At 35.2% G+C, this 21,303-nt stretch overlaps 1 protein-coding gene and 1 long non-coding RNA gene across 3 annotated transcripts in view; both read left to right on the top strand.

Moving 5' to 3' along the window:
• Positions 1 to 3,965, top strand: part of LOC123525102 (uncharacterized) — a 103,861-nt gene extending 99,896 nt beyond the window's left edge. Inside the window, exons 21-22 of one of the 2 annotated variants that reach the window (XM_045303852.2) lie at positions 1,269 to 1,404; positions 2,984 to 3,965. In XM_045303852.2, coding sequence (XP_045159787.1) covers positions 1,269 to 1,404; positions 2,984 to 3,058 — 211 coding nt within the window. In that variant the 3' untranslated portion in view covers positions 3,059 to 3,965. The remainder of the gene's footprint in view (positions 1 to 1,268; positions 1,405 to 2,983) is intronic. The other variant, XM_045303851.2, reaches the window with a different exon arrangement.
• Positions 3,966 to 4,209: 244 nt separating this feature from the next.
• LOC128555551 (uncharacterized) lies at positions 4,210 to 20,916 on the top strand. The gene is made up of 2 exons (XR_008370157.1): positions 4,210 to 5,495; positions 5,558 to 20,916. It is a non-coding gene; the product is annotated as an uncharacterized LOC128555551 (long non-coding RNA).
• Positions 20,917 to 21,303: the final 387 nt, after the last annotated feature.

The following is a 21,303-nucleotide window of genomic DNA, read 5'->3' on the forward strand; positions in this document are numbered from 1 at the left end:
TTATATCAAAAGCATTATATATTTCATAAGAAGGCAGTATATTGCAAATTTTCCATCTACTGAACCAGTTCCAATTTCAGATACATAGCCAACTGTAGCCTTGTGAAAATATCTGATTTTACAGGAGTGAATTAAAAAAAAAAAAACAACAACAAAAAAACAGCTTCATGTGAACATCAAGTGTAAAATCCTTTTTGGAAGGCTACTAATCAGAACTCATAAGGTTATTTGATTGAGGGAGGGGATATTTAATAACAGATGCTATATTGGCTTTTTTTTCTCCAATATTTGGTAAACATTTAGCCCTCTATTATTCTTTTTTTAATCCCCCGCCACAAGTGGTGGGGGGTTAAAGGAATGGACTCTGTCTGTCCTTCCATCCGTCAGTCCGTAACACTTTCGTGTCCGCTCCATATCTCCTGAACCCCTTGGAGGATTTTCATGAAACTTGGGTCAAATGATCACCTCATCAAGACGATGTGCAGAACCCATGAGTCAGGCTTGTCCGCTCAAGGTCAAGGTTACAACTCGAGGTCAAAGGTTTGAGCCTTCCATTTTGTGTCCGCTCTATATCTCCTAAACCCCTTGAAGGAATTTTATAAAACTTGGGTCAAATGATCACCTCATCAAGACGATGTGCAGAACCCATGAGTCAGCCGTGCCGGCTCAAGGTCAAGGTCACAACTTAGGGTCAAAGATTTCAGCCTTCCATTTTGTATCCGCTCTATATCTCCTAAACCCCTTGAAGGATTTTCATCAAACTTGGGGCAAACGATCACCTCATCAAGGCGATGTGCAGAACTTATTAGTCAGCCATGTTGGCTCAAGGTCAAGGTCACAACTAAGGGTCAAAGGTTTGAGCCTTCCATTTTGTGTCCACTCTGTATCTCCTAAACCCCTTGAAGGATTTTCATCAAACTTGGGTCAAATGATCACCTCATCAAGACATTGTGCAGAATTCATGAGTCAGCCATGTCAGTTCAATGTCAAGGTCACAGCTTAAGGTCAAAGGTTTACCCTTTCACTATCCATAGCAGTGGCGGGGGATTTAGCTGTCTTTCAGACTGCCTTGTTTTTCTTGAGAGAAACAGTTGAAGAATTGTAAGAGGGTGACATATGGCTTTGTCATTAATTTTATGTTTTTATACAAATTTCAATACTTCCAAGGTGGCTGAAGATCAACAGTCACAAACATCTTACAGACAGTGTTTGTTATCAGTTTTCTGCTTTTGCATGAGAACACAAGTGTTACTGTTGATAATTTATAGGGACGGAGCTGAGCGTAGTGGACTGTATTGTGCTGTGTCTTCTGTACTAGAGAGATTGCAGATGGATAAGAAAATCAACATTCCTCAAACTGTATTACAGCTCAGAGCTAGAAGGCCTCAACTCATTAAAACATTTGTAAGATTTTTCATTAATATCAATTTGTTAGCTTAATTGTGATTTTTTTAGAAAAATTATTCAAGTTGCTTTTCATTACTGCAGAATCATCAATTGTAGGTGTGTCATTGATAGTTCCAGTGTTTATTTGGTATTGACATAAACTAACTTTTTGAAAAAAAATATCATTAAGTTATTTGTAATGGTACTGTGAAGTTATTAATATTCATAGGAGATAAATTTTCATAGAATATGTGGTTTCCTTTAAAAATCCATGTAATTGAAACCAGATAAAGAAGTAAAATTCCCATTTATTTATCTGCAAAAGTTTAAATCCTTAAATTCATATCGCCAGGAAATACTGTGAAATCAGTTTATTCGAAATCATTTTATTTCATGGTCTCGAAATTCATGGTTTAGTCCAAAGTGAATATTTCTCAGGGATATGAATTTGCGGATTTCAAATGAGCCGTGCCATGAGAAAAACCAATATAGCGCATTTGCGACCAGCATGGATCCAGACCAGCCTGCGCATCCATGCAGTCTGGTCAGGATCCATGCTGTTCGCTAATGGTTTCTCTAATTGCAATAGGGTTTGAAAGCAAACAGCATGGATCCTGACCAGACTGCACGGATGCACAGGCTGGTCTGGATCCATGCTGGTCGCAAATGCACTATGTTGGTTTTTCTCATGGCGCAACTCACATTTTGAATAAAAAATTAATATGAATTTTACTTTTCATTTGGATTTGATTTCTTGAATTGACACAACCCTGAAATCCATGAAAACTATTAATTTCACTGTAGACGTTTTTGCCCAAAATCACAAAAATTTATGCCCACAAAACTAAATGTTGTCACAGTTATTGATTTGAAATTGAAATTCTTTAAAACACTTTCAGGTATCTTGTAGCTTATTGAGATTTAAAACTGCATTTCGATCATAATATATTGTTGCATAAATTGACGTTGTGATTTTCATATGGTGTTCTAATGAAAGAGTGAAAATCTGTTGTAGATCACATGCTGTTAAAACATCTGTTTATGTATCATCACAGTATGGTGCATTTCTTGGCAAAACATGAACGTACTACAGCCCTGTAATGCATAATTAAAACAACTTTGAAAGGAAGTGGGCACTTATCAACATTTTATTCTTGACCTGTTTCATGTTAAAAAAGTGTTGAGGGGCATGTTTGTTTCTGTTATAGCATCTGCAGAATCTCTTGGGATATGTTGGTTCCGACTCCATAACTTGTTTAGGGACCAGCCAATCCTATGAGATTCTGCAGGTATCATTACACCAGAAAACAAACTTATCCTTACAATGGTTAGTAGTTACCTAAAAATAAATTTAATCCTTATCACGCTGGACACGATTGATTCTGCCTTTGCGGCCAGTGTAGATCATGATCAGCCTGTACATCGATGCAGTCAGATCAAGATCTGCACTGTTCGCAATTCAGTCAGAATCTTTTTGGTATGCACCCCTTTTAGCAGTTAATGGTACTGTCCAAATTGAAAGATGGACAAGTTCATTATAGAAATTTAGCAGGGTAACTGTTAATTGTTGAAAATAGCTATTGTCCTATATTTACAGGAGCAGTTTGATTTCTGTTACCGTGCGGTGTTGGATTACTTGGATTCCACGCAGATTTACTCGAACGTCTTGTAGACTGTACTTGGCTGTCTTTTAGACTGGTTAATTTCTAGATTTGTGTGACACATGTCAGCTGGACTTAGTTTACAGATCTGCTAGAATATACAGATAATTGGGAATTCAGAGTAGTAACAGAAAGTGTTGGACTGTCATATTCTACAAATATTATCTTTCAGTTTTCTGTGATGGATGTTAAATTAGAGACATAAAATTATGATAGAGAAAGGATACGTTATCCTGTAGAGCAGGAGAAAAAAAAAACTAGTTATGTGCAAGATAGGTGTATTTTATGGAATTTGTCTTGTAGCTATGTTGTTATGTATATTACTGTGAGTTTAAGAACAGGCTTATAATGTTGGTTTTAAATTACTTGCTGGTCGTATATTTGTAGAACTTAAGATTCATTTTAGCTTTATTATGTCTCCCCAGGAGACATATTGTTTTTGCCCTGTCCGTCCGTCTGTCCGTCCGTCCGTCCGTACGTCACACTTCATTTCCGGGCAATAACTGGAGAACCATTTGACCTAGAACCTTCAAACTTCATAGGATTGTAGGGCTGCTGGAGTAGACGACCCCTATTGATTTTGGGGTCACTCCGTCAAAGGTCAAGGTCACAGGGGCGTGAACATTGAAAACCATTTCCGATCAATAACTAGAGAACCACTTGACCCAGAATGTTGAAACTTCATAGGATGATTGATCATGAAGAGTAGATGACCCCTATTGATTTTGGGGTCACTCCGTCAAAGGTCAAGGTCACAGGGGCCTGAACATTGAAAACCATTTCCGATCAATAACTAGAGAACCACTTGACCCAGAATGTTGAAACTTCATAGGATGATTGGTCATGAAGAGTATATGACCCCTATTGATTTTGGGGTCACTCCGTCAAAGGTCAAGGTCACAGGGGCCTGAACATTGAAAACCATTTCCGATTATAACTAGAGAACCACTTGACCCAGAATGTTGAAACTTCATAGGATGATTGGTCATAAAGAGTAGATGACCCCTATTGATTTTGGGGTCACTCCATCAAAGGTCAAGGTCACAGGGGCCTGAACATGGAAAAACCATTTCGATCAATAACTAGAGAACCACTTGACCCAGAATGTTGAAACTTCATAGGATGATTGTACATGCAAAGTAAATGACCCTATAGATTTTGGGGTCACTCCATTAAAGGTCAAGGACACAGGGGCCTGAACATTGAGAACCATTTCCGGTCAGTAACTTCAGAACCACTTGACCCAGAATGTTGAAACTTAACAGGATGATTAGTCATGCTGAGTAGATGACCCCTAACGATTTTGGGGTCACTCTGTGAAAGGTCAAGGTCACAGGGGCCTGAACATTGAAAACCATTTCCGGTCAGTAACTTCAGAACCACTTGACCCAGAATGTTGAAACTTCATAGGATGATTGAACATGCAGAGTAGATGACCCCTATTGATTTTGGGGTCAGTCTATTAAAGGTCAAGGTCACAGTGGCCTGTTCATGTAAAATCATTTTTGGAAATAACTTGAGAACCACTTGACCTACAAACTTAATAGGATGATTGGACATGCAGAGTAGATGACCCCTATTTATTTCGAGGTCACTTGATCAAAGGTCAAGGTCACAGGAGCCTGAACAGTGACTTGAGAACCACTAGGCCAAGAGTGTTGAAATTTAGCGGGATGACTGGACATGCCAAGTAGATGATCCCTATTGCAGCCAACCATCAGTGTCTCTTTGACTTTCGCTCCTGACCCCTATTTACTTCTTGCCTATAGGACTTTGCATTGGGGGAGACATGCGCTTTTTTACAAAAGCATTTTCTAGTTATTATATGTCTTCAGATTTATTTTTAAGTTCTGCTTTGCATTAATTATGTTACTGCTGTCAATTTTTAGACTTTTCTTACAATGAATATCTGCATAGGGGATTGCTTTTCAGATAGTTTTAGGCCTCTTTTAAGATTGATTGTGTTTTTTTCAACACATGCTGTTTTTCATTGCATGGAAGATAGTTTGGAAAAAAATTAAGAATAAGCAGTAAACATTGAAAGTATGTGTGTTTTGGTGAATGGCAAAACATGGGCTTGATTCAAAGTGCTCTGACTGCCCACTTGTGATATATTCTGCTCAGTTTTGGGAAATGATGAAACTTTTTTATATAAAAAATTATGTATGCAAGACATAATAAATTATATAAATATATATATATATATATAGAACTACATTTTTTTCTAGATGTATTTGTAACACTATCACTTTAGTAGTGTATTAACTTTTACAAGGACTTTTGTATTTTTGGACTAAAGATGTGTAGCTTTAAGGGCATTTTGTATCCTTTGAATTGCTCATGTTTTTTGTTGACTGTGCTGCAAAACCAAAGATTGGCTTCCAATATGAGAATATTCATATATCAGTACATTTTATTGACCTGATTTATATGTCAGCTAAATGTGCAGTACAGAAACCCAGAATATTTCAAAACCAAAGATAATGTTATGATAGGATAAAAATAGAGAGATTTCATATTTTTCTTTTCTATTTATGTCATTATGTGATACAGTAAATTGTGCCATTTTTAACTCATCTGAGCCAAAGGCTCATGGCGAGCTTTTGTGACCGCTTGATGTGCGTCGTGTGTCCATCAACATTTCTAAAAACATCTTCTTCTTGAAAACCACAGGGCAGATTTACACCAAACTTCACAGGAATGATCCTTGGGTGGCCCCCTTTCAAAATTGTTCAAAGAATGAATTCCACACAGAACGCTGGTTGCCATGTCAACCAAAAGGAAAAACTTAAAAAATCTTCTTGTCCAAAACAACAAGACATAGAGCCTTGATATTTGGCATGTGACATCATCTAATGGTCCTCTATGAAGATTGTTCAAATTATGCCCCTGGGGTGAAAAGAGGCCCCACCCGGGGGGTCCCAAGTTTTACAAAGACTTATATAGCGGTAGGGAAAAACTTTAAAAAACTTCTTTTCTGAAACCACAAGACCTAGGCCTTTGATATTTGGTATGTAGCATTGCCTTGTGGTCCTTTACCAAAATTTTTCAAAAATTTACTCATGGGTGAAAAGAGGCCCCACCCTTGGGTCCCAAGTTTTACATAGACTTTTTGTAGGAAAAAACTTTAAAAATCTTCTTGTCTGAAACTGCAAGGTGTAGGTTTTTGATATTTGTTATGTTGCATTGCCTAGTGTTCCTTTACCAAAATTGTTCAAATTATGCCCCTGGGGTGAAAAGAGGCCCTGCCCTGGGGGTCCCAAGTTTTACATAGACTTATATAGGAAAAAACTTTAAAAATCTTCTTGTCTGAAAGTTCAAAGCGTAGGCCTTTGATATTTGGTTTATAGCATTGCCTAGTGGTTCTCTAACAAGATTGTTCAAATTATGCTCCAGGGGTGAAAAGAGGGTCCGCCATCCGTCAGTTTGTGCGTCTGTAAACTTTTGCTTGTGACCACTCTAGAGGCCATATTTTTTAATTAGATCTTCATGAAAATTGGTCAGAATGTTCACCTTGATGATATCTAGGTCAATTTCGAAACTGGGTCACTTGCGATCAAAAACAAGGTGAGTAGGTCTATCAATAGAAAAACCTTGTGACCTCTCTAGAGGCCATATTTTTCATGGGATCTGTATGAAAGTTGGTCTGAATGTTCATCTTGATAATATCTAAGTCAGATTTAAAACTGGGTCATGTGCGGTCAAAAACTAGGTCAGTAGGTCTAAAAATAGAAAAACCTTGTGACCTCTCTAGAGGCGATATTTTTCATGGGATCTGTATGAAAGTTGGTCTGAATGTTCATCTTGATGATATCTAAGTCAAGTTTGAAACTGGGTCATGTGCGGTCAAAAACGAGGTCAGTAGGTCTAAAAATAGAAAAACCTTTTGACCTCTCTAGAGGCCATATTTTTCAATGGATCTTCATGAAAATTGGTCAGAATGTTCACCTTGATGATATCTAGGTCAAGTTTGAAACTGGGTCACGTGCGGTCAAAAACTAGGTCAGTAGGTCTAAAAATAGAAACACCTTGTGACCTCTCTAGGGGCCATATTTTTCAATGGATTTTCAAGAAAATTAGTCAGAATGTTCACCTTGATGATATCTAGTTGGAGTTCGAAACTGGGACACATGCCATCAAAAACTAGGTCAGTAGGTCAAATAATAGAAAAACCTTGTGACCTCTCTAGAGGCGATATTTTTCATGGGATCTGTATGAAAGTTGGTCTGAATGTTTATCTTGATGATATCTAGGTCAACTTCGAAACTTGGTCCTGTGTGGTCCAAAGCTAGGTCAGTAGGTCTGAAAATAGAAAAACCTTGTGACCTCCCTAGAGGCCATATTTTTCAATGGATCTTCATGAAAATTGGTCAGAATTTTCACCTTGATGATATCAAGTTCGGAACTGGGTTAACTGCGGTCTTTTGTTATGGCATCTACTCTGAAACTACTTGGAAACTACTCTCCAAGGGAGAGGACAACCTTAAGCTTATAAAGCTTCCTGTCCAATCCTTTATTGTATATTTGTAATCATGTTGTAAATATTGAAAAATAAAATATGTTTAAACCAAACTACTTGGTGGTTTTCAATGAAACTTAGCCACAATGAACTGGATTGCGTGTGGACAGGTGAGCAATTCAGGACCAACATGGTCCTCTTGTTTAAATAAAGAAACTAAAATCAAAACAGAAATGCAATCAAATTATTTTATATAAAGTTGATTTTATTGACATACATACATACTTAAACATAATGCAGGTTTAATGTTGAAGAAGTTTCCACTCCTTAATATGGATCATGTGTAGTAGAAAAGTGTGATACTTTTTAACTTTAAACTGTAGCGAAAACATATTCTATCAGAATTAATTTGAATGAAAGCAGTTTTTTATTCCAGTTTTATGCGGCGCAAGTAGCAGATCAGCATGGTACAAACATTAACAAACTTTTGTACTATGCATAGATAACAAGTGCAATATACCTTACAGAAGGTCATAAAAATAGCAACGTTAGTCTGTTTATTTATTTAAATGTTTTGTACTTGTAAATAGTTCATTTTGTTTTACTTTCTTACAGTGCAGTGCATGTACTTCTCATGGTTTCTTTTTAGGACATTTTGACTGTTATGTAGGATTAGATTGTGTCAAGGTGTTAAGTACGTTTATTATTAGGAAACAAAATATATGATTGGATATTTTTACTGAGGTATTATAGTGTGTGTGTTTTCAGAAAGTGGTTCAGTGGTTTAAAAGCATGTCAGACAGTATGCTATAAATTTTGATTATGGGATACATAGAAAACTGCCCACATTTTTTTCCAGATTTTGTAAAATGTAATTACTTTATTTAAAATAATCTGCTTTTACTACATTGATGTCTTTTTTAATAAAAAAACATTTTATTAAAACAATGTAACATAAAGCATAAAACACTAAGTTACTGGTGCATAATTGTTTCCAAACAGGTATGGGCAATTCAGTCATAATGAATCTTCAAATTAAATTTGTTTTAAGGGAGCTCTCTCTCTCCCTTCACATGAATTTTACTGTCAGTCATGAGCTAGGAATAAGTATGTCATGGAAAGCAGAAAAACAATATGATGGAGGGCTCCTGTTGAACAGAAATTGAAATTGGAAGTGTAGTTTTTGGACTTGTGAAAGAGCAGCATGTTATCTTACATGAAGACATTAAACCATAAGCTTTGTTGGGAGTAATTAAATTTGCTTACCAAAGAAGTGTATAGGCTTCATTTACCATTACTATTTTTCTTATTCATGCCTTATATTATAATACAGCGAGCAAGTAACTGTGTAATATTATATATGTATTGCATAATACTGAGAATATTTGCTAATCTAGGATAAAGATATTAGTTGGTGCTTTAGTAAACTGTTTACTGTAGATCTGGTGTTATTTGCAGTGTTTTTATTTCTGCTAATACTTGCAAAATATAATAAATAACTAAAATTGTGATACACAAATTCAGAACATTGCCTCCAACAGAGAAAACAGCTATGAAGTACATAATTGAGGTAATGGGAATTTGGCTGATGTAATGGAAAGTAATAAAAACATGCAAAAAATACCCTGTCTACAGTCTTATTTGAAAATGTTTATACAGATTGCAGACAGCATAATTGTGGTGTCTTTTTATGTATATATGTGTGCGAGAAACTTAAGTAAAATTACGATTTTCAAAATAAGATGATCAAAAAAGTTTTTGTTTGTGTATTCCAAAGTATTATATTAAATGTTCATTAAATGAATAAGTATTTTTTTTTTATGCTCAGTTTTTATATTTTCTCTTGTTTCTTTTATTGTAGCACACACATAGAGAAGATAAAGAAAACATTCAGAACAATATCAGAAATTGGTTGAAATATTTTTTAAATGACTTATTTTTCATATATGAAAAAAAAAAAAAAGAAGAAAATTTTACATGTGCAGAAAAAATGGAGCTGAAAGAAGAATTTAAAGAAAGTGCAAATTCACCAAAGGTTTATATTAAATGTTTTAGTTAAGAAAGAATACAATTGCTAGCCTTATTTATGGAACTTTCAAAATCTAAATTGATGGTATTAATTTATATCTGTATAACCATATAATATACTTTCTCACATAATTTTATGCAAACTATTATGCTTAGTCAATTTTGTATGACCTGAGTTATTGCCCTTTGAATAATTTAATCTGTAGAATCTGTCCCTCCTAAGCCATGTCTTGTTATTGTTGCTCTAATTTAGCTGATATTTGATATGGATATTTGTATTTACTTGTATCTACTTCTCTGAAAATAAGTAAGTATTACCAGAGTTACTTCCCTTCAACTGATAACAAAAACTGCAGTTTTCATCCTGCAGCCATATCAGTCACATTGAGTTGATATTTGGTGTGGATTTCTTAAACACTTATACCTGCTTGCATGCAAATGTTGGTAAAATCAGCCTGATGCTATCAGAGTTATTGCCCTTGATTTGGTTAAAATGATCATTTTCGCTGATTTTTTGTCATAGTGTAGGAATGCTAATGGATATTAATTGTTAATGTTTGTTTTAACTGGAGGATGCTGATTAGACTCAACATAAGTGCACCAGGGTTATTTCCTTTAAATTGATTAAAATCTGCAATTTCTTTCCATCCAGTGCAAAATCTAGTTGATTTTTTAATGGTTTTATATACAATCTTCTGATTCTCACGTGTGCTGTTGATGTAACAGTTATAGCCCCTGAAGTGGTTTTTAAAAAAAGAAGAAAAGATTTTACCTACATCTCTGTTATATATTATTCCTATTTCTGTAACAAAATCAGCAGTGAAATGAGCTTTTTTGAATGATTGGGACCAGACGTATATTTTGCAAATGGATAATCTAAATCATATAAGAATCTTTCACTGGTTAGAGGTACGAATGGAAATATCTGGCTCGAGGGTAACTGTTTAGGTGGTAATGAGGCTCAGCTGAGGTACCATGAAACAGTTGCCCAAAAGCCAGATATTTCAATCCTCACCTTCAACTAGTGATAGATTCCTTTTCTTGCCTACCACATTTATAGAAGAAATATGATAAAACAATTGCTTTTCTTTTAAGCACTATCTTATTATAGTAGCATATGAATTTTTGCATTCATTCATAAATTTCAGCACATGAGTCGTCTTACACCCCAGGGTGTAAACCCAGGGTGTAAGATGAGTTTTTCCAGTACCAGAAAAATCAGGGGAAAATCCTGTCTGGCATGCCAGAATTATTTGCTTGTAATCCATTTGCGATGCATCTATTAATCAACATTTTGTAATACTACATGAATCATTGTAAGTTAGTTAATGTTTTTAAGAAAATATATCACAGTCAGCTAATTCTTCATTGTTTTTATATGTTCCTTTTATAAATGAATAGATTTGTAAGAAACCAGTAGATTTGTCAGATTTCTAATGGATTTTAATGCTATATTTTTGCTGCCATTTGTTAAACTTTAATATATATTGGTTTAACATGATATAGTCATATTAAATTTTCCTTTATTTTAGTTGTGTTGCCTGCATTCGATGGCTTATTCTGTTGATATATAGTACAGATATAATTGTAAAAATGTTGTTTTTTTATCAATATAATCTCTCAAACTTTTTATATTGCATAATATGATTTTAAATCTTCATTTTTAAGTTCAGTATAGATTGTTGTTGTAAGACAGAAAGATGGGGTTTGGACTTAGAGCATTGACTTCAAAACTGGTATGTTGATCTGGACATTTGTATCACATGGAGTTTTGTTGTGTTAGTTTGTGTATAAATTGAGTGTAACATGAAAAGTAACGCAACCAGCAAGACATGATACAAATGTCAAGATGATCACATTAGTGCCCTTTTTTTTTATCGACTTATACATGTTGTATTGATATCGACTTGGTGTTTTCTGAACCAATATCACACTGTCTGGGCAGTTTGAAGAAGTACTTTTTTGGTCTACTTCCGTAAATTCTGGAAAACTAAAGTGTAATACAGGTTCAGAACACACTGATCCAGTGGTAGGAGAAGATAGTGTATCAGTGTAACTGATAGATCCTGTATTTTACATGGAAAATATATAGCTAGGTAATAGAATTTTTGTTATCAGTTGATCCCTAATTTTACACATCTCCCAGTTGTATTTCATATTTTGTCATAATTTACATACATAATCTCAACCAGTTTGCATGCTTACTGAAATATGAATTGTGCACATTTTGTGTTGTTGATTTTAAAGTACATTGTATGTTCAAACCATCATTTGAAAAGCCAAAAGATAGTTTTTTTTATTAATGTGGTCTTTCCTCACATGTCAAAAGGTACTGCAAGTATTTTAATTGGAAAAGAAAATATATTGTGAGTGTTTTAATTAGAAAAGATACTGTGAGTTTTTTAATTGGAAAAGAAATGATACTGTGGGTGTTTTAATTGAAAAAGAAACTAATAATCTAATAATCGTTAGTACAAGGTGGTCAGTGTTAATTTTTATTCTTTTTAATGTCATATCAATTTTGTGACTTTTTGGTTGTTCTTTAATGATTTTACTGAAGTTTGAGGCAATGATAGTATAATGTATCTGTTTACAATTTTCTGTTTTGAAGTAAAAATCAAAAGATTAAAAACGGTTTTAGCCATGTTCTAATATACAGTTTGCTTGGACAATTTTTAGCTCACCTGTCACAAAGTGACAAGGTGAGCTTTTGTGATCGCGCAGTGTCCGTCGTCCGTCCGTGCGTCCGTGCCTGCGTCTGTAAACTTTTGCTTGTGACCACTCTAGAGGTCACATTTTTCATGGGATCTTTATGAAAGTTGGTCAGAATGTTCACCTTGATGATATCTAGGTCAAGTTCGAAACTGGGTCACATGCCTTCAAAAACTAGGTCAGTAGGTCTAAAAATAGAAAAACCTTGTGACCTCTCTAGAGGCCATAATTTTCAATGGATCTTCATGAACATTGGTCAGAATGTTCACCTTGATGATATCTAGGTCAAGTTCGAAACTGGGTCATGTGCCTTCAAAAACTAGGTCAGTAGGTCTAAAAATAGAAAAACCTTGTGACCTCTCTAGAGGCCATATATTTCACAAGATCTTCATGAAAATTGGTCAGAACGTTCACCTTGATGATATCTAGGTCAAGTTCGAAACTGGGTCACGTGCCTTCAAAAACTAGGTCAGTAGGTCTAAAAATAGAAAAACCTTGTGACCTCTCTAGAGGCCATAGTTTTCAATGGATCTTCATGAAAATTGGTCAGAATGTTCACCTTGATGATATCTAGGTCAAGTTCGAAACTGGGTCACGTGCGGTCAAAAACTAGGTCAGTAGGTTTAAAAATAGAAAAACCTTGTGACCTTTCTAGAGGCCATATATTTCACAAGATCTTCATGAAAATTGGTCAGAATGTTCACCTTGATAATATCTAGGTCAAGTTCAAAACTGGATCACGTGCCATCAAAAACTAGGTCAGTAGGTCAAATAATAGAAAAACCTTGTGACCTCTCTAAAGGCCATATTTTTCATGGGATCTGTATGAAAGTTGGTCTGAATGTTCATCTTGATGATATCTAGGTCAGGTTCGAAACTGGGTCACGTGCGGTCAAAAACTAGGTCAGTAGGTCTAAAAATAGAAAAACCTTGTGACCTCTCTAGAGGCCATATATTTCATGAAATCTTCATGAAAATTGGTCAGAATGTTCACCTTGATGATATCTAAGTCAAGTTCGAAAGTGGGTCACGTGCCATCAAAAACTAGGTCAGTAGGTCAAATAATAGCAAAACCATGTGACCTCTCTAGAGGCCATATTTTCATATGATCTGTATGAAAATTGGTCTGAATGTTCATCTTGATGATATCTAGGTCAAGTTCGAAAGTGGGTCACATGCCATCAAAAACTAGGTCAGTAGGTCAAATAATAGAAAAACCTTGTGACCTCTCTAAAGGCCATATTTTTCAGTTGATCTTCATGAAATTTGGTCTGAATGTTCACCTTGATGATATCTAGGTCAAGTTCGAAACAGGGTCACGTGCAGTCAAAAACTAGGTCAGTAGGTCTAAAAATAGAAAAACCTTGTGACCTCTCTAGAGGCCATACTTGTGAATGGATCTTCATGAAAATTGGTCAGAACGTTCATCTTGATGATATCTAGGTCAAGTTCGAAAGTGGGTCACGTGTCGTCAAAAAGTAGGTCAGTAGGTCAAATAATGAAAAAACCTTTTGTCCTCTCTAGAGATCATATTTTTCATGGGATCTGTATGAAAGTTGGTCTGAATGTTTATCTTGATGATATCTAGGTCAAGTTTGAAACTGGGTCAACTGCAATCAAAAACTAGGTCAGTACGTCTTAAAATAAAAAAACCTTTTGACCTCTCTAGAGGCCATACCCTTGAATGGATCTTCATCAAAATTAGTCAAATTGTTCATCTTGATGATATCTAGGTCAAATTTGAAACTGCGTTACCTGCCATCAAAAACTAGGTCAGTAGGTCAAATAATAAAAAAAACTTGTCACCTCTCTAGAGGCCATACATTTCATGGGATCTGTATGAAAGTTGGTCTGAATGTTCATCTTGATGATATCTAGTTCAAGTTTGAAACTGGGTTAACTGCGGTCAAAAACTAGGTCAGTAGGTCTAAAATTAGAAAAATCTTTTGACCTCTCTAGAGGCCATATTTTTCAATGGATCTTCATGAAAATTTGTCAGAATTTTTAACTTGACGATATCTAGGTCAAGTTTAAAACTGGGTCACATGAGCTCAAAAACTAGGTCACTATGTCAAATAATAGAAAAAATGACGTCTTACTCAAAACTGGGTCATGTGGGAACAGGTGAGCGATTCAGGACCATCATGGTCCTCTTGTTTAGTTTGAGACTGTTATTTTATAACTAGATACATGTATACAGATAAAGATAGTTTTAGAAACACACAAAACTGTTTCCTCATGATAGCTGAGACCATAATTATATGACAGAAAATTTCAGGGACTTTAGGGTTGTTTTGAATTAATCATTTATTCCTCGTTATGTAATATACTAGGAACCAGGACCTACCTATGCAGTCATGAAACGGAATTTAAAGAATTTATTCAGGAAGGAAAAAAGCACAGACATTCCCCTTAGTCAGTAATAGATGATGTTTGGTAGTGTTGCTGTTTACAAACAATACAAGCTCTAAAGCAGAGACAACCTGGAACACTCTGATATGTTAGTTCTACTGAGGTTGTTATTGTGCAGAGGTTAATGTATTAAGAATTCTGTCTTACAGGAAGGAAAACATCTGTCTTTGTAGAAAGGTTATTGCTGTTCAAGGAGGTCATCAACAAAGGCTAATCTTTACTTTTATTGGCCACAGCTGTAATATTTTCATGAGTCAGTGTGGTATGTGTATTTTGAGGCTAGACCTGTAAGATAGACTGTCACTTTATTTTTCTCTAGCACTGTATCTTTCTCTCCTCTAGGAACACTTCCTTTTGTCTATCTACCATGTACAGTATTATGTCTCCCACATGTAGTACATATTGATTAAGTGTTGTCTATCTGTCCATCTGTCTGCACAAAGTTGCCCATGCAACTCCTCCAACACCACTTGAAGATTTACACCAAACTTCCCAGGAATGATCATTACCAAGCTTAGTTGTGCATATAATTCGCATTTTCTGGTTTGATAATTTTCAGCAGAGTTATGCCTTTATGATCAAATTTTACGATGTTTGGCCATTTGTCTTATATTATTGGACGGATTTCCCCCAGACCTCACAGGAATAATCATGACTAAGCCGCATTGTGCATATTTTGGCATTTTCTGGTTCAATGATTTTGGTGAAGTTATGGCCCTTGATTCGTCAAATTTTATAATGTTTTGGCCACTTCTTTTTCTTACTGGGTGGAATTCCACCAAACTTTACAGGAGTTAGAAGTACCAAGCCTCATTGTGCATATTATTAGCTTCTTCAAGTTCAGTGACTTTCAGTGGAGTTATGGCCCTTGCAACTGATCCAATACAACAGGTGGAATTACACCAAACTTCACAAAAGTGATCATTGCCAAGCATTTTTTGTGGCATGCAATTTCTGCGTGGAAAGTTCTTGGAGACATACGTTTTGTTTTTTTTTTGTAAAAAAAAAAAACCAACCTCTAACTTTTATTCATTCACACTTCAACAAGATATGGTAATTCCTTTCTGTTTCATTTCTTCATATTTTTTCATAATGCATAGTTATAACCATCTAGTCAACAAAAATTGTATAGCATTGGTAGTGAAGTGAAGTGCATTGAAATGTCATGAAATTCATTAAAATATAGTGAATGCGAATCTAATATAGAAGTGCCATATATTTTCTTAATAAAATCATGTTGTTGTTGTCCTATGTAACAAACTTTCAATACACCTCTAATTGGCTTTCTAGACTATTGTGTGTCATGGGCTGACCATTCTTGATTACTATAGCATGAAGTCATGCATTTCCAGACAGTTTCATTCATACTTTCAAAATCAACAAATAATTGCAGCTACTTAAACTTTTTGCTGTTGCAAATTATTTTTCTGAACATGCATGAGATATGTCTTGAACAAAATATTGTTGAGGTATTCTCTGTAATAAAACAGAGTTTGTATCATGTTCACTATTGTATTTATACTCGTAGCAAGTATGGTATACCCATTTAAATAGCAAAGGTAACTAATTAAGGTTATGTAAGTTTTATATACAAGTTTAAAATCTTTTATGTCTATATTTTAAGTGAAAAATACATGCACATTCATTTGCTATTTTGTGTACAACATTGTTAACTGAGAAGTATTTATATTAATGCCGTAGGTAATTTATTAAAACTGTATTAAAACTTAGTCTGAAATGGCATAGAATTTTTCATGCATACATGTATATACCTGGGGAAAAATACACAGATTCCAGCTTGCATATTGTCAAGTAAGGAAGCAGTAATCAGAGTTTCGGATCCAATTAATTTATGAGTTTAAGAATAAAAAAGAATGTGAAAGTGCAGAAACTGTTGTCGTCAAGGGTTACAGTGTAATTTAATTACTAATTGTATTCTGTACTCTAAGAATGAATTACTTATTCAGAGTATCAAAACCAGTGATTTATATGTAAGAAAAAAAGAAACCATTTTAAGAAAAATAAATGTGCTACCGAGCTTATATAAAATAATATACACGGAACTGTGGTACAGTTGATAAGTTATTCTACTGTGTAGCTCATTTTATACCAAGTACTGATTTTTTTATTGCAATGTTGTTTTAGCTCTACTGGCCCAAAATGCTAGTAATAGCTTATACTCTCTTAAGTTGTCCCTCGTAAACTTTTACAAAAATATCTACTTCTCCAGTGTGAACTGTAATCACCAAATTGTTATTAGGCTTGTCCTCATTAAAGTATATTCCAACGGAGTCAGAAGTTGCAGAACTATTGTCACTATAACCATGAAAAAGTGATGCTTCTAAAATATTCTTACATAAAACCACAATAGCTAGAGCTTAGATATTTGGTGGGTAACAGCATCTAACAAACCTATTTCAACCTTGTTCAAATAATGACTCTGGTTTCTGCCAAATTTTATATTGATAATGTTACAGAAAAAAAAAACGTATCAAAAGGTCAGTTAACCTTTTGCCTGCTGATGGCAAGTAATTCTGCCTTTGTGACCGTGCCAAGCTGATCATCGTCTGCACTGTTTGCTATTCACTCGGTGAATTTTAATTGAACATCCCTTTGATTAATAAATGGTACTGCCCAAATTGAATGATAGACCAGTCTATTTTAGAAATTTAGCAGGGTAAAGGTTAAGCTAGAAAGGCCAGTAGAGGGTCAGGCCATCATGGGTCTCTTGTTTATACACTTGTTCTGTATGGATGTTGTTTGTTAATACTTGTATTTTAACTTAGAGCTCAATTATTGTTCTGTCAGGTACTCTAAAGGACCAATTCTTTTACTTTTCTTTTTTTATCATTTATTTCTTTAAAGTGTTGCTGTTACTGACTTTTAATCGGTATACAGACTTTGGTATACTGAATTTTAAAATTCTAATTTTAGTTACGACCTTGATTTTGTATCTTTCAAGTTAAAATTTCCAGGAAGGTGGGGATTCCTGCTTGGTTTGGGAACACCGATGTAATGAATTTACGCTAGTTACAATGAATTTGAGGTGCAAAAATCAACAAAAAAAAGAAAGGTGAAAAGTTTATCAAATTTGGTTTACACATTTTCAACCTGGTTGTAAACCTAATTTTACAATTGAAAAATTGTAAATTTACACATAGTGAACAACTACATAGATTTATTGGGCAAGATTAAGGGAGCCTCCAAGGCAGATTGGTTAGGGTCTTTGACTAAGGATCACTTGCCCCTCACCCTATGAGTGGGAAAGCTTACTTGGTTGTAGAGACTGTCAAGTGAGGAAGCCATCAAACTGACATATGGAAGGTCAGTGGTTGTACCCAGGTGCCTGCACGTACCTGAAACAACGCTCAGTGGAGCACCTTGGGCCTTCCTCCACCATCAAACAAGGAGCACCTTGGGCCTTCCTCCACCATCAAACAATGCTCAGTGGAGCACCTTAGGCCTTCATCCACCATCAAACAATGCTCATTGGAGCACCTTGGGCCTTCCTCCACCATCAAAAGCTTGAAATTTGACATACAAATTTTTCAATGACTTTAAATCCAACAAAACGGACAAGTTTAAGCAAACACATTGCCTTTTTATAGGAATTTCCTCAAGGCATAATTATTGTCAACAAGAAATCACTGGTATTGTCTATTTTAAGTAGAATTTCTAAAGGAACATTCCTAAGTTTTACAGACTTTTTGGAAAACTGCAACAGATTTTTCTATGTAGCAGAAAATATTTGAAAATTACTGGTGAGAAAGAAGCTGGCAAAACAAAAGACTGAATAGAAAATGTCTAGGTTCATATGAAGGTGGATTTCTTTAAATTTTCTATAATGTCCTTTTTCCTTTTTCTACAGTTTTTTAGCTTTTGTCATCGCGTGGCGTCCGTCGTCCGTCCGTCCGTGCGTGCGTGCGTGCGTTCGTGCGTGCGTAAACTTTTGCTTGTGACCACTCTAGAGGTCACATTTTTCATGGGATCTTTATGAAAGTTGGTCAGAATGTTCATCTTGATGATATCTAGGTCAAGTTCGAAACTGGGTCACGTGCGGTCAAAAACTAGGTCAGTAGGTCTAAAAATAGAAAAACCTTGTGACCTCTCTAGAGGCCATATTTTTCATGAGATCTTCATGAAAATTGGTCAGAATGTTCACCTTGATGATATCTAGGTCAAGTTCGAAACTGGGTCACGTGCGGTCAAAAACTAGGTCAGTAGGTCTAAAAATAGAAAAACCTTGTGACCTCTCTAGAGACCATATTTCTCAATGGATCTTCATGAAAATTGGTCAGAATGTTCACCTTGATGATATCTAGGTCAAGTTCGAAACTGGGTCATGTGGGATCAAAAACTAGGTCAGTAGGTCTAAAAATAGAAAAACCTTGTGATCTCTTTAGAGGCCATATTTCTCAATGGATCTTCATGAAAATTGGTCAGAATGTTCACCTTGATGATATCTAGGTCAAGTTCGAAACTGGGTCACGTGCGGTCAAAAACTAGATCAGTAGGTCTAAAAATAGAAAAACCTTGTGACCTCTCTAGAGGCCATATTTCTCAATGGATCTTCATGAAAATTGGTGAGAATGTTCACCTTGATGATATCTAGGTTAGGTTTGAAACTGGGTTACGTGCGGTCAAAAACTAGGTCAGTAGGTCGAAAAATAGAAAAACCTTGTGACGTCTCTAGAGGCCATGTTTCTCAATGGATCTTCATGAAAATTGATCAGAATGTTCCTCTTGATGATATCTAGGCCAAGTTCGAAACTGGGTCACGTGCGGTCAAAAACTAGGTCAGTAGGTCGAAAAATAGAAAAACCTTGTGACCTCTCTAGAGGCCATATTTTTCATGAGATCTTCATGAAAATTGGTGAGAATGTTCACCTTGATGATATCTAGGTCAGATTCAGAAGTTGGTCACGTGCCTTCAAAAACTAGGTCATTAGGTCAAATAATAGAAAAACCTTGTGACCTCTCTAGAGGTCATATTTTTCAATGGATCTTCATGAAAATTGGTCAGAATTTTTTATCTTGATGATATCTAGGTCACATGTGCTCAAAAACTAGGTCACTATGTCAAATAATAGAAATAACGACGTCGTACTCAGTTCAACACTGGGTCATGTGGGGATAGGTGAGCGATTCAGGACCATCATGGTCCTCTTGTTTTTTTTTGTATAATAGTCTACAGGTTATGAGTTACACTGTCATTTAAGACAGTTTTCTGTCTTTTTTCTTCCCAACAGTACCACCAAACTTTCTGCATATTTATGATTGTAATATTGTGATGTTTGTATTAATAGCATTTTGGCTCACCTGAACTTTATTCAGGGTGGGCTATTAGTATAGGTGGATGGTTCTGTGTTGTCCTGTATCAACATCTTTATTTAAACATCTTTTCGTCTTTCTGAAACTACTGTTAAACATGGTCTGCATAGACCTTTTCTCCAGAATTAAAAATAGAAAAACCTTTAAAAAAACTTCTTTTCATGAACCACTTAAACTTCTTTCAGTTTTGTGTAAATGGTACTGTCCCTTTTAGGATCTTTATTAAAAATGTCTGTAGCATCCTTGTATGGACCTCTCTTAAGTTTGTTCAAATGATTTTGCTTGGCCCCTTTTAGGGGCTGCTGGAGTTAAAATAGAAGTAGCTTTAAGTGACTTTTCTCTTAAACTATTTTGTGAATCTCCTCAAACTTGGTATATAAAAAACATTGCATGGATCTTTCTCAAAATCAAGAAAAAGGTTTAGCACAAACCCTTTTAGGAACCATCAGAATGAAAAAAGGAAAACCTTAAAACAAGTTTTCATGAACTGCTTGATGGATCTTCCCCAATCTCTGTCTGTAGCATCCTTACATGGACTTTTTATCAAGATTTTTCAAATGGTTCCATGTGACCCACTTTAGAGCCTCCAGAGCTAAAAGTAGACACATCTTTAAATATCTTCTTCATGGACCAAACTTGGTCTGTAACGCATCTTGGTTGAACTGTTGTTCAAGCATTTTTGATCATCACAACAAAAAAAAAAAAATAGTACAGGCTTTATTAAATATTTATTGAGCCTAACATTGCTAGAAGCAAGGTCCTCCTACAGTGAGCAACTAGGGCCCATTTGGGTCTTTTGTTGTAAAATTTATATTTTCTTCTTATTTTCTATGTTTTTACTTACAATGTATAAGCAAGTGCTATTCTTGTGTGTAATGTATATATATATATGATTAGTTCTTTGTAAATAAAACAGTTCCATTTAAATACTTGTTTAGTTATGATTGTTTCAAGTATTAGTTCCATGGTTTTGGTTAGCCTGTCAGAGGTTCATTAATTCACATGAACCAAGAGTTCAACCTTAGCTCTTTACCGGTTGATCGATGTTAGCTCTTTACAGGTTGATCGGTGTTTAATCATTAGTCATCCATCATCTTAAATGAACAGTTTAACTCAACATGGTCTGTTGTATACTTGGATGGACCTTTCCCAACTGTGTTCAAATCATTCTGCTTGCCTGCACTAAAGGGGCTGCATAAGCAAAAAAATAGAAAAATCTTCAAATAACTTTTTTCTTATGACCTGCATGATGGATGTTCACAAGAGTTGATCAGATACAAAGTCAAAAATTTCCTACATGTGCAATTCTTGTTT

This window comes from Mercenaria mercenaria, chromosome 3, assembly GCF_021730395.1.
Source record: "Mercenaria mercenaria strain notata chromosome 3, MADL_Memer_1, whole genome shotgun sequence".
In the NCBI taxonomy this organism is placed as follows: Eukaryota; Metazoa; Mollusca; class Bivalvia; order Venerida; family Veneridae; genus Mercenaria; species Mercenaria mercenaria.